We start from the raw sequence: 12208 nt of genomic DNA, 5'->3' as shown, positions 1-12208 counted from the left end.
CATATTACTACCTTCACATCCTCCAGAACCTTTAGGAGGTTAAATGACCTACATAAGTGATAAATTAAGGAAAGTCAAATTGGAAGGCAGGAAGAACACAGTAGTAAAATTAAGAAAGATTGTGTCACACAGGTTTATTAACCTAACACTTTCAAGTTAGGTGACTGAGCAAATTATTTAACCATCAGATAAGCCTCACTGGATACGACTTTTGTAACTTTGTGGTTACTACATACCTCACAGGGGAATACTATAAGCAAGGTTATAGCACAGTGACCAACATCAGTATGAAAATGGTAAGTTAAAAAAAAATAAACAAGATCCAGAAATTTCTCCCACCTCCTGTTTGCAGTTAAAGAGCTATGTTAGACGATGTCTAGGAAAAGAATATCCAAACCTACCAGATCTGAACTGTATTCTAACCTCTGCCACCTTTATCTAGGAGACCCCAGGCCTAAACTTTCTATTGCTTAAGGGACAAATAATTACTCTGCCTTCTAGCTCTTGATTTCAGTAGTTCTGGGAACACTGGCTCACTAGAGGTACAGCACAGCTCAAATTTTAAAAGTTTATATGACCCTCTAAATGATAGAGCAAACCAAAATAGAAAATTCAACTTTTGTTCACCAGTATTCTTTTGCTACCGTAAAGAGTGACCCAAAAGGGTGAAATGTGCTTAGCAGGATAAAAATAAACAAGATGTTGCTTCTGTTAATTTGGTGATCAGTATGAAAGTGAATTGAGTAGTCATTCAAACGTGCTTTATTGCAGTAGAACCAGCAAGGCAAATGTCTAAAAAATTTAATCATTTAAACTTTCATTATTTATTACACCTTACCATAACCTTAGAGTCCTTCTGTTCATAGATTAAAACATCAAACTTCAAGTATATGCCTTGTGAAATATTTATAGTTAAAATAAAATGACACCCGGGATATCTTTAAAACACTCTGGCTGCCTCCTCTCTGCCTCCCCCCAACAAAAGCCCAGATGTTAAAAGGGGATAAAGGAAGGTTCAAGCTAAATGGTGGGTATATGATGGCTCATCGGCCATAGGTTTGAAATTTCTCATTAAAAAAAATGGCATTCACTTAAAATAAAAATCAATGTAACTCATATTAAAAAAACTAAAAAAGAATATCATAGATGCAGAAAAAGAATGTGACAAAATCCAGCATCCATTCTTAATTTCAAAAAAAGTTCCCTGAGTTTACTCAGGGAAGTTTCTCAACCTGATAAAGGGCATTTGTGAAAAACTAAACGGAACATCGAAATTCAAAACTTCTCCTCAAAATATACTGTTGAGACTGATAAGACAAGACACCGACCAGAATATTTGCAAATCACATACTCGAGAAAGGACTTGTGCGTAGAATATATAATTATTAAGAAAATAATCCAATAAAGGAATGGGCAAAAAATTTGAACAGATACTTCATCAAAGATATCTGATGGTAAATGAGCACATGAAAATAAAAGCATTGTCATTAAGCAAATGCAAATTCAAACTACAAAAAAAAAAAAAAAACCTCTGTATACACGTAATAGGATCGCTAAAATGAAGACTGGGGGCACCTGCATGGCTCAGTGGGTTGAGCGTCCAACTCCTGATTTTGGCTCAGGTCATGATCTCATAGTGGTGGGATCAAGCCCTGCGCAGGGGCTCCATGCTGAGTGCAGAGCCTGCCTGGGATTCTCTCTCCCTCTCTCTCTGCCCCTCCCTCACTGACACGTGCTTGCTCTCTCTCAAAATAAATAGACATTAAAAATAAATAAATAAACCCAAACGAAGACTGCCCGCACCAAATGCCGGCAAGGGTGTGGAACACCTGGAACTCTTCCACGCTGCTGGTGGGAGTGCAAAATGGTTACCACCACTTTGGAAAAAGTTCCTGAAAAAGGCAGCCAGCCATTCCACTTGCAGGTATATACCCAAGAGAAAGAATGTATATGTCCACACAGAGACTCGTCACAGCTTTATTTGTAACAGCCAAAAACTGGAATCAATCCAAAAGTCCATCAACCTTTTACAGATCGAGAACAGCTGAGAAAAGTGAAGGCACTTACTCAAGATGATAAGTGAATGCAAAGCAAGGGCCAGAATCTGAACACAGCAGACCTAACATTTACAAAACCAAGAGCTCTCTCCTGGGCAGAGAAGCACATACCGAGATGTATTCCAGGATTACAGCATGATAAATGCTCAACCACCACCGAAGCTGACATCAATTAGGCCAGAGACCAAGCCTGCCGTGGAGTCTGGGGGTGGGGGGTAAGGAGCTAAGAAAGCTTGACTGAACAGTTAGGAGGATCAGAGGATGGATCTGGAGAAGGGGGACCTTAGGTGACCTGCCAGATGAAAGATGTGCGTAGAAGCACCCTCTTCAGAACTTACAGGGGATACAGGCCCTACAACCTCCGCAGCCCAGATTCCACAGGTGTGCCACCTCCTATTCCTTCCAAAACATCCAGTCAGATTCATGTTCAGATACGAAGTAAACGGAAAATACCACTTTAATTCCAGTCGAGGGACTGCCCACCCTACCATGTAGCTGCTGGCAAAAATTCTTTGCCCTCAAGAGAGAAAAATCCCAAATTCCAAAATAGAAGGCAAACGGAGGAGTGAAGAGTTTAAAATATAAATTCTTTGTTTTGATGAGGAGGAACTGAGGCAAAAGGGCCAGAAATAATAAATCAGTGATCAAACAAATGTGGTAGACTAATGAACTTTACCTAGCTAGGGCTATTTGTGTTTCATAGGCAGAAAGAGCAAACATTTTTTTTTTTTTTTATTGCAGCTGCAAGCCCAGGCAGCTGACATGCATATTTACAAAAGGTTTTCCTCCTTTTTCCTTCTTAAAGAAAAAAAAATTCTATACAGAATTCTTACCCAACACATCATTAACTGATTCTATACACGAGCGTATCACTAAAACCATTTTTAAGCATGCTTTTCTAGGATATTAATTATATTACCTCCAAATAAAGATTTCTCCTGTCCAGTCTTGTTGGTAACAATCAAAATATGTTACCAAGTCTCATGACTCACTCTTCCAAATCCCCATTTAACAACACTTCTAAATATCATGACTTTCAAGGGCACCTTCCTAGAGTTTGTTTAACTGATTCCCTGGCCACTACTAGATACAGCCCCAGTTTTTTGCTCCTTAATCCCTTAGGTGGCAAGGACTTTAAGAATCTTATCAAAACTAGTTTGTTTTTTTTTTTTTTTTTTTTAACTTTTACTTATTATTGAGAGACAGAGAAAGACAGAGCATGAGCAGGGGAGGGGCAGAGAGAGGAGGAAACACAGAATCCCAGGCAGGCTCCAGGCTCCGAGCTGTTAGCACAGAGCCCAATGCAGGGCTGGAACTCAAGATCCACGAGATCATGACCTGAGCTGACGTCGGACACTTAACCGACTGAGCCCCCCAGGTGCCCCCAAAAACTAGTTTTCAAAAAGTAGTCGGAGGGCCCAGAGACTCTTTGAAAGAAGTACAGCCCAGGCAGTTATACCCAATTGGTTCTGGATCCATCCTTAATTCACTCTAACCCAACAGTGCCCGCAAATCTGAAAAATACATGTAGTGTGAAAGATTTCCAAAACTTCCTCAAACATGAACAACAGCTCCAAAAGCTCTTCAACATCATGCTAGTTACAGCTGAAAAAAAAATGAACATAAAGACTAAACAAGCTAGATTACACCCAAGCTTCACTTGAATGATCTCTCTTGGTTAAATTAAACCATATGCAGATGCTAGATTAATTAACCTTCAAGGGTATCTGAAGCAAAGTTCAAACAAATTGCCTATACTACAGGCTTGGGCTGCTCAATGTTGTAAATGGGCAAATTAAGAAAAGACTACTTCATATACAATATTTAGAAGCAGGAGGCCTACCTTAAAATTCTGGCCAGTAGTTAAGGAGTTTCATTTCTTCAGAAATAATTTAGCCTCTTTGTGCATCAGGTGACTTACTAATATCAGAATACCACAGCCTACACCTCCCAGGAGTGCTGTGAAGAATAATCTGTGCAATAAAGCTAACTCATCCAATCTGACTTAAGTCCTATCTCACCTATTTTAGAAACCTAGTAAGTTACATTTGGAAATGTAAACCAAAACTATATCTTTAGAAGAGTGACAAAAGAAACTTAAAATCTCTCTCTCTGAAAGTCTATGTGTGATTTTTGCATTGCCTGCCATTATTCAAGGAACAGAAAGGGTTTTCCCAGCCTGAAGTCACTCTGCTGAGATACCTATTCAAACGTTGAGTCACTGGCTTGCTTTCACTTTGAAATTCAAAGTATGTTTCATGACACAGTATGGAAAGAATTACTTTTAACCTAAAACAAACTTAATTTTAATAGCACGGAATGATTCTCTTACCTTCATGACCTTCTGCTATGTACATACAATGCACCATCTTTCAAATATTAGGATTTTGTTTCTTTTTCTCTAAGGACATCAGCCAAGTCAGTCTTTGACCAACCCTTTTCTCATTCTACCCACTTTTCTATGAGCTCTGTACAGACTTTGGGGCTTAAAACAAATCAGAAGACCTGACTGTTATCAAGGCTTGGCAATGCCCACCTTTCAAGATCTAGACCTTACCCAGGTTCCCTCCAAGTCTCCAAAGCTGCAGATCACCTGTACAGTAGTATTTGCTCTCTTCTTAGTCTAGGTTCTGCATTCAGGAAAGGCAACCAAGATTCTAGAGTTTGGCCAGAAAATAATTTCTTCCCCATCACAAAAACAGACCTAGACCTAAGCTTGGCTGAAGCGGCAGGATCTGGTTCATAACTCCAGAGGCAGGCCTCCAGACCAGTGTTACTTAAGACAGAAAAATCAGGCTCCTAGGATCTGTTCTAGTCGTAAGGGCAACCCCAAGCTCCACTCTCTCTAACATCTCTGGTCCTCCACCTTCTCCAGGATGTGACAAGCTTTCTCAGCTTCTCCATACTTCTCTTACCTTTGACCTAAGCATCACAGCCAGATTTCCCCTCATTCTTTCCCCCTTCATAATAGACAGCAAGTGGTCCTTCAAACTGGCCACGTGTTCAAAGACTGTTCCTAAATATTCTGGATAGAGGTATCAACTGTAAAGACCTTAGCAACTGAAAAAAAAATTATTCTAAAAAAATCTTTAATCAATTTATAAATATGCAAGTAAACTATTTATGCCTTCAGTAAACTATGTCTAATATTTTATCCTAAATTAAAACGCACTGGGAACGAAAAGAACCTTTAAAAAGTTAATTGCAAGCATTAGCAGCATCTATAAATATATTTATTCTGTACTGTAATGTTCAGCATCAGTATTTCCTTCTCTGCTTTCTTTTAAGCTCCCCTACTCTTCACTCGTAACCACCACCACATACTAGTCACTATCTACCAGGTACTGTTCTAAGTGCTTTTTCTGCATTAATATACGTAAGGTTCTAAACAACTCTTAAGTAGGCAATACTTACTATGCCTATTTACAAATGACAAAACTTAAGCATACAGAGGTTAAGTGAGTTGTAGGAGTCTGTCCAAAGTGGCAATCCCCAGACTGGAACAGAACAGTCCGGCTCTAGAGTGTTGTCTATTAACCACCGTGTTATATACTGCCTTTGAAATCTTCATTATCACATTTATATTAAAATTGCTTGTAAACCACTAGAGGGCATAGATTGTGACCATCCTTTGCAGAGCCACATCCTCAGTACCCTGAAGAAGTCCTGAGAGGCTCATGAATAAATCATTGTTGAGTTCTTCACAGGTGTGCTTTCCCCTCTAGGCTACGCTCCTTTATGGTCAACGAGGAAACTGACACCATGGCTCATCCTTAAAGAGTGCATGACACCTAAGTGAAAATAAAGGAATGTGCAGAAGTTGTTGCGCCACACATTCCTACCAAACACCTGCTGAGAGACAGATCTTCTCCTTAAAGTCTTGAACCTAATTAGGTGAATGAGAAGCCCCTGTTTGAGATAACAATCAGAGCCACCTCTCCAATCCTAACTTTGCAAGCAATCGATAGGTGCCTTAAATAACCTTATAAACTTACTAGCAGGCAGGTAGGTGGCCTAATGTAAAACATTAAGTGAAACGTAAAAGCTGTCCTTCACTACATTAGTACTGCTCCCTTTAAGAGCACTTCTTACTTAAAAAACAAAAACCCAGAGTAGCAGAAGTTTGCATTTGAGTGATTTGCGTTAAAAATAATTACGCTTTTTAGAGAACCCTTGTGAATAAATTCCTCTTACTTCACTCAAAGCACCTAGGAATTTAAAAATTAAGTTTAATTTGGCCAAGGGAAACCACATTAGACGATGCTATGGATTAACTACACAGTGTTTTAAAAGAACAATTGCAGACTGCAACCATCTCTGAGTTACTTACCTAGGTATTAGCCACAGTAAATCTCAGCATCAGGCAGGCTTTCCCCTAAATACACCACAAATTCTACCGGGGTTATCATTTCAACCCAGAACAATTTCCAAATTATCTTCTGATGCTTAGAAAAGCACACACGAAATAAACAAATTCCTTTCTAAATATCAGTTCCTTCCTGACACTATTCTGGAAACAGTGTCAAAGTTTTTCTTTTTTTCTTTTTTTTTTTTCTTTTTTCTTTTTTAAACAAAAGACTCGACTCTTCTGAAACTCCCCTTCCTCAAAGAAAAGCTGAAATTGTAATATTTAGGGAGGGCTGGGTGATTCGCGAACATTTGCATTAAAGAAATACGCTCTGTTAACCTCGTATCTCCAGCTAAGGCCACACCTTCGAGCCTTCCCGTAATCCACAAATCACAGGGGGGTGTCGAGGCAATCAAAAAACTGTTAGGAGTTGAAGGGAAATTACAGGTATGTAGTCTCCACACCGGCAGAGCCGGGGCAACCAAACCGGGGCGGCAGAACGCGGACCAGGCTCCCATACGGCTGGCCGCTGAGTGATACTTGAGAGCAACTCTAAGTAAACACACCTTCCTTCTCGGAGCCTCTTCCTTCCTGCGGGGAGGCTGGGGTGGGGGTCCGCGGAGGGCCCCCACCGGGAACAAGCACACCCCAAATGCCCATCTCAAATCTGGGCCCCGCCACTTTCTCCTCCCGGAACAGACGCCGAGCGGCCCCCCGAGCCCACGGGCGCCCGGGTTGGGGTGGGGGGGGGAGATGATGCGAGGGTGGGCGGCGGGACAGAGCCCAAGCTCGGGCGTTAGACAGGGCATCCCTCGCCGCCCGCGGACCCGGCGCGCCGTTCCCTCCTCGAAGGGCAATGCTCCCTCAAGCTCGCGGCCCCGGCCGGCCCAGGGCCACGCCTCACCGAGCCCCGTCCCCGCCGGCCGGGCCCAGGCCGCCGCCGCCGCCGCCCGCCCTTCCTTCCCGGCCGCTCCCCGCCTGCCGCCGCCGCCGCCGCGACAGCGAGGCGGGAGCACTCACATCCGTCCGCGTCCTCCTGCAGGTCCTCCTGGAGCAGCGAGAGGTCTGAGCCGAAAGGAGAGAAGAAAGGCCCGGTCAGCGCCCCCGGGACCCGGCGCGCCGCCCCGCCGCCCGCCCTCCCGACCCCGCGGCGCCTCCCCGCGCCGGGACCCCGCGCCGGCCGTGACTACGGGCGGCGGTGGCGGCGGGCGGGCGCGGGGAGGAGGAGGCGCCGCCGCCGCCGCCCGGAGGACAGGGGGCCACGTACCCGCCATCTTGTGGTCGCCCCCTCCTCCTCGGTCTCCCGGGGATCCGGGGCTACATGGAGCGGCGCGAGCCGGGGAGCCGGGGAGCGCGCGCGGGAGTGGCGGCGAGGAGGAGGGACGGGCCGGCGGGGGCGCGCGCGCGCGCGGGGCGGGCCGAGGGCCCGGGCCTGGGCCGCGGGCCGAGCGGCTCCCGGACGCCGGGGGCGGGCGGGCGCCGCGGGCCCCGGGCCTCGCCCCGCCTTGCCCGGCCGCTCCGCGCGGCTCCGGGGCGGCCGGCGCTCCCTCCCCCCGCCTCCCTCGCTCCCGGCCCGGCCCGGCGGCGCGCTCACACCCACGGCCAGAGGCGCCCTCACGCCGAGCGCTGCGACGGGGGCGCGCAAGCTGCAGCTGGCCCGGGACCCTGCGGCGTGTGCCCGGAACCGGGCCCGGGCGGGGCCTCCCGCGGCCCGGCCCGCTTTATTGGGTCACCGGCCTCGCCCACCGCCTCGTCGGCCTCTGCCCTTCTTCGCGGGAGCGGCGTTCGCCGCCCCGCGTCCCCTCCCCAGGGCTGCACGTACGTCGTCGGCGATCCGAGGCCCGGCTGAGGCCGAGGGTCCCACCCTCCGGGTGGAGGAAGCGCCGCCTCCCCGCGCGCAGGGGGCCCTCGCGAAGTGGCTGGTAACAAAGCCCGGGGCCCGGCTGCACGGTGGTTGAGTGACAAAGTCATCCTGGTGCAGCCCGCTTTCCCACCCAGGCGCGGTTAAGGCTGAAGCACAGGTTATTGCCCCCGTGTCCTGCCCATCCTTCGCTGACAAAGCGGGAAATGCTCCAGCAGGAGCGCAGGCAGGCCTGGGTTCAGATCTCCATTCTGCCGTTTAACTTAGGTGTGTAACCTGTCTGTACATGAAGGATGATGCCTGCCCCAGGAATTTTGGGATTAGTAAAAAATGTAAGGAACCCAGAGAGTACTTCCTATCTAGGAGATGCTCGATGAAGGGGGCCTATGATTAGCTTTTCTTTCTTTAGCTTAAATAATCTTGCTAGCACTTGAGGTGTATGCCTGAAATCACTATTACAAGTTTTATTATTCCCGATTTTTTTTAAACGTGTGTTAATTGATTAGCTCAAGTGCAAAGTGGAGGCTGAATCCAGGTTTTCTGACTCCGTTTCACACTGCCCTATCTTCAAGACTCTAAATCTATCTCCTACCCCACCTAAGACCTCCAAACTGGTAATCTCCAGAAGTGGAGAGCAAAACACCCAATTGTTTAATTGATACCATACTGGCAGGTCTGGTTTCTTGGAGAGGAGAGGAAATTCCTCTTGTCAGCTTGTGCCTTTCCACAACGTGGTCTTTAACCAAGGACACTATGAAGTTGACACTTAAACTCCACAGATTTGAGCTGTATGTAGAATTTTTTAAAAAATTATATTGGAAAAATTTTTGGAGATTTGCAACGATTTGAGAAAACTCAAACAGCATAGCCTAGAAATACCAGAAAAAGAAAAAGATATTATTGTAAGCATGCAGTATATAATACATATTATATACGAGTAAACTATGTTATGGGTAAGGCTTCCAATCAACAGTAAGCTATAAATAAGTTTGGAGGAGTCAAAAGTCTTATGGAGACTTTTCAATGCAGGCCCGTGGGCATCCTATCCCATTGTATTGGTATGTAATGCCACTGAGAATCAGACTAAGGATCAGATCGATTCTCTGAAATCCATAATTCTGTGTAATAAACTGGGTTCTACAGAGCTATTCCAAAAACTTGCCTCTCAGGTATTACAAGATGGAACACATCGTGTGGTATGTATTACATTTCTAAAAGCAACAAAAATCAGACAATCGAATTTTCTCATGTATAGAATCATTAAAACTGAAGGCCAAACTCATAACCTATTTCTTTCTTTCCCTTGCAGAATGCCCTTATGTGAGTTCAGCTGACACTAATTCTCCAAATGACAGAAATTCCCAAACTATCAACAGAAACCAGTCCCAATTGACTCAGTCCATGGCAGTCCTGCCCTACTTATGGATGTTACTCTTGTTGACACTTACCATTTTAGCAATTTCTGGATAGAAAGGAGGAGGTGAGGATTTTGCTCTTTGCACTAACTGGTGATCTTGTAACACCACAAAATCTACAGAGTGCCAGCTATACTTAAGCCACTGGGTATACAAAGATGAAGAAAGCTATCTGGACAATCTACCCAGAAGTTAGATTTATAATTCTCAGGGATGGTGATAAGATAGGGATTGTGTACCAATTGCTAGCCTGGGATATGAAAAGACAAACTCTGCCTTTGGTAGCTAGGCCTCCGTAAGCTTTATCTCACTATCCTCTGGGAAGGCAGCAAAGGAGGAGGGTCTGTGTAATGTTGGTGTTCTTCAAGAACTATGCATTTATAATCCTACCTGCTTTACGTGTTACTACAGGTCCTTTCAGGCACTATCGTCTTTGGACATTTCAGTGAAGATTTTCTTATTCACAGTTCAGCACAAGTACATGTTTTTTACATTTGATTTTTCTCTCCTTTCTTAAAGTTCAATGGTTTTTAAACCAGCATTTATAAAATTCACTCTGTTCCCTCCTTATAAAAAAATGATATTTAAACAAAGAATAGCACTCATTTTTCTCTATACCCTTACCCCGATGTCAGCTATAATGCCGTCTGTGGTTTCTGGAAGCTGTATGTTGTTTAGTGGTCATAGCACAACACAGGGTATAAATTCTGAATCTGTTTCGCCACTGAAATCTGTAAAATAGAGGGAATTGTCACAAGTCAATTTTATTTATTTATTTTATGTAATCTCTATACCCAACATGGGTCTAGAACTCACAACCCCGAGGTCAAGAGCCACGTGTTCCCCTGACTGAGCCAGCCAGGCACCCCACAAGTCAATTTGTTAAAAAGTATTATCCAACTATGTGGCTACGAAGGCCTGAATTTTTCAGAGTAAGTCTTCTTTCAAATGCTAGTGAAAACTTCCATGAGTTGCCAAGAAGCCTTGGAAAGTGATGTATTTGGCTCTTCAAAACCAAACAATAAATTTCATGGGGAAAAGATTGCCAGTAAAAAAACCCTATCTGGGGCGCCCGAGTGGCTGTCTGTTAAGCGTCCGACTTTGGCTCAGGTCATTATCTAGCAGTTGGTGAATTCGAGCCCCGCATCAGGCTCTGTGCTGACACTCAGAGCCTGGAGCCTGCTTTGGATTCTGCGTCTCCCTCTCTCTCTGTCCCTCCCCCACTCATACTCTGTCTCTCTCTCTCTCTCAAAAATAAATAAACATCTAAAAAACATTAAAAAAAACCTACCTGGCATTGCTTAATGCTATTCCATTTATTAATTTTTGTATTGGTAATTGAACTATTTACTTTTTTCTTTGGAATTATCACTTCTGTGGTCATTCTTGAAGCTGAAAATAGAGAAAAGGCAGATCTATCAGTTATTGTTTTGAATAATAAAAAATCTGTTTGAAAGTGGAAAAATACGAGAATGTGCTTTTTAAACAGATTTTTAACATTCATTTTTATTCATCTCTGTGTTTTTTGGAGCCAGGTTGGTGAAATGTCCCTCTACAGACTGCCATTCCCAAGTAAAAAGCACAAACATTTTCCACTTTCAAAAAAATAATTGCCAGTCTCCTACCAAAAGCCTTCTTTCCGTATTTTGGTAAATTGTATGAAGGTGAGTATTTGTGTAAAATTTTTCTTTTTTTTCCTTGCCTCTCCTGGCCCCCTTTAAAGCTCCATGTCAAGGTGACATTCCAAAAGGTGAAATCTTAGCCTTTCCTAGATCTTTCATAGTTTGGTTTTGTCTTTCAAAGACATTGGCTGTCTTTTTACTCACATCAGCTGAAGATGTTTTCTCAGACCATCCTAAAAAAGAAAGAAAGAATAGAGGGGAAAATAGCTACAGAACTGAGCCCCATCCAAGTCACCCCTGTTCAGGCCATTCTTTGTTTATAAGAGTTGAAGGCTGCCTGTAGAATGCGGCAGAACGTAAGCTCTGTCCCACAGTCAGCCTCTGCTGCAAGCTTCTTACCATCGGCTTGTTCTGAGCAGAATAGAACATCCTGTTAGAACCACCACTGTAAACCAAGTATAAAGGAAAACAAACCCCCTGTTTCTTATCCACCACGTGAGGTGCTCTGCTGTTTTCCACATTAGCAGATCCAAAAGGATTCTCCACTGACAGTGTTGTAGTTATTCCAGCTGCGGTATGGTACGGCACCCTCTAAGGTTTGTTTCACAAAGTTTAACTTTATTGTCAAAACTAAGAGGTGAAAGTGACAAGCAATAAATCCATTAAAACAGCAGTGTTAATTTTCTCTGTGCCTTTCTCTTAAAACACAGAAAACGTTAGTTGCAATTCAAAGCAAGGGGGAAGAGCCTACCCCCATACAGTATGGGGTGCTGACGAAATGTTTATTATTTTAAATCTGGATGGATGAGTCAAGTGGAACCAGGAAGAGAACACAGGTAAACCACATATTGAAACCCAGATGAACTCAGCGATTAAACCATACCCTGATTCTAAGGTCACTTCAT

The 12208-nt window shown here is 44.3% G+C and overlaps 2 protein-coding genes across 4 annotated transcripts in view; one reads left to right on the top strand and one right to left on the bottom strand.

Annotated features, from left to right (window-relative positions):
• PPP4R1 (protein phosphatase 4 regulatory subunit 1) overlaps nucleotides 1-8286 on the bottom strand; it is a 63560-nt gene extending 55274 nt beyond the window's left edge. For 2 of the 3 annotated variants that reach the window (XM_019418474.2, XM_019418475.2), the window contains exons 1-2: nucleotides 7673-7782; nucleotides 7426-7470 (exon numbers count right to left, since the gene is read on the bottom strand). In XM_019418474.2, coding sequence (XP_019274019.1) covers nucleotides 7426-7470; nucleotides 7673-7679 — 52 coding nt within the window. In that variant the 5' untranslated portion in view covers nucleotides 7680-7782. Of the gene's footprint in view, nucleotides 1-7425; nucleotides 7471-7672; nucleotides 7783-8227 lie in introns of those variants that run through there. The other variant, XM_019418476.2, reaches the window with a different exon arrangement.
• On the top strand, nucleotides 7162-11976 carry LOC128776976 (collagen alpha-1(I) chain-like). Its single transcript, XM_053901907.1, has 3 exons — nucleotides 7162-7617; nucleotides 7661-8533; nucleotides 9576-11976. Exons 1-2 carry the CDS (start codon nucleotides 7162-7164, stop codon nucleotides 8252-8254), a joined length of 1050 nt encoding a protein of 349 aa, XP_053757882.1. The 3' UTR covers nucleotides 8255-8533; nucleotides 9576-11976.
• The last annotated feature ends 232 nt before the right edge of the window (nucleotides 11977-12208 follow it).

This window comes from Panthera pardus, unplaced genomic scaffold (assembly GCF_024362965.1).
Source record: "Panthera pardus isolate Hobbes unplaced genomic scaffold, ASM2436296v1 HiC_scaffold_15, whole genome shotgun sequence".
Taxonomy (NCBI): Eukaryota; Metazoa; Chordata; class Mammalia; order Carnivora; family Felidae; genus Panthera; species Panthera pardus.
This window is presented reverse-complemented; position numbering and strand designations above follow the sequence as displayed.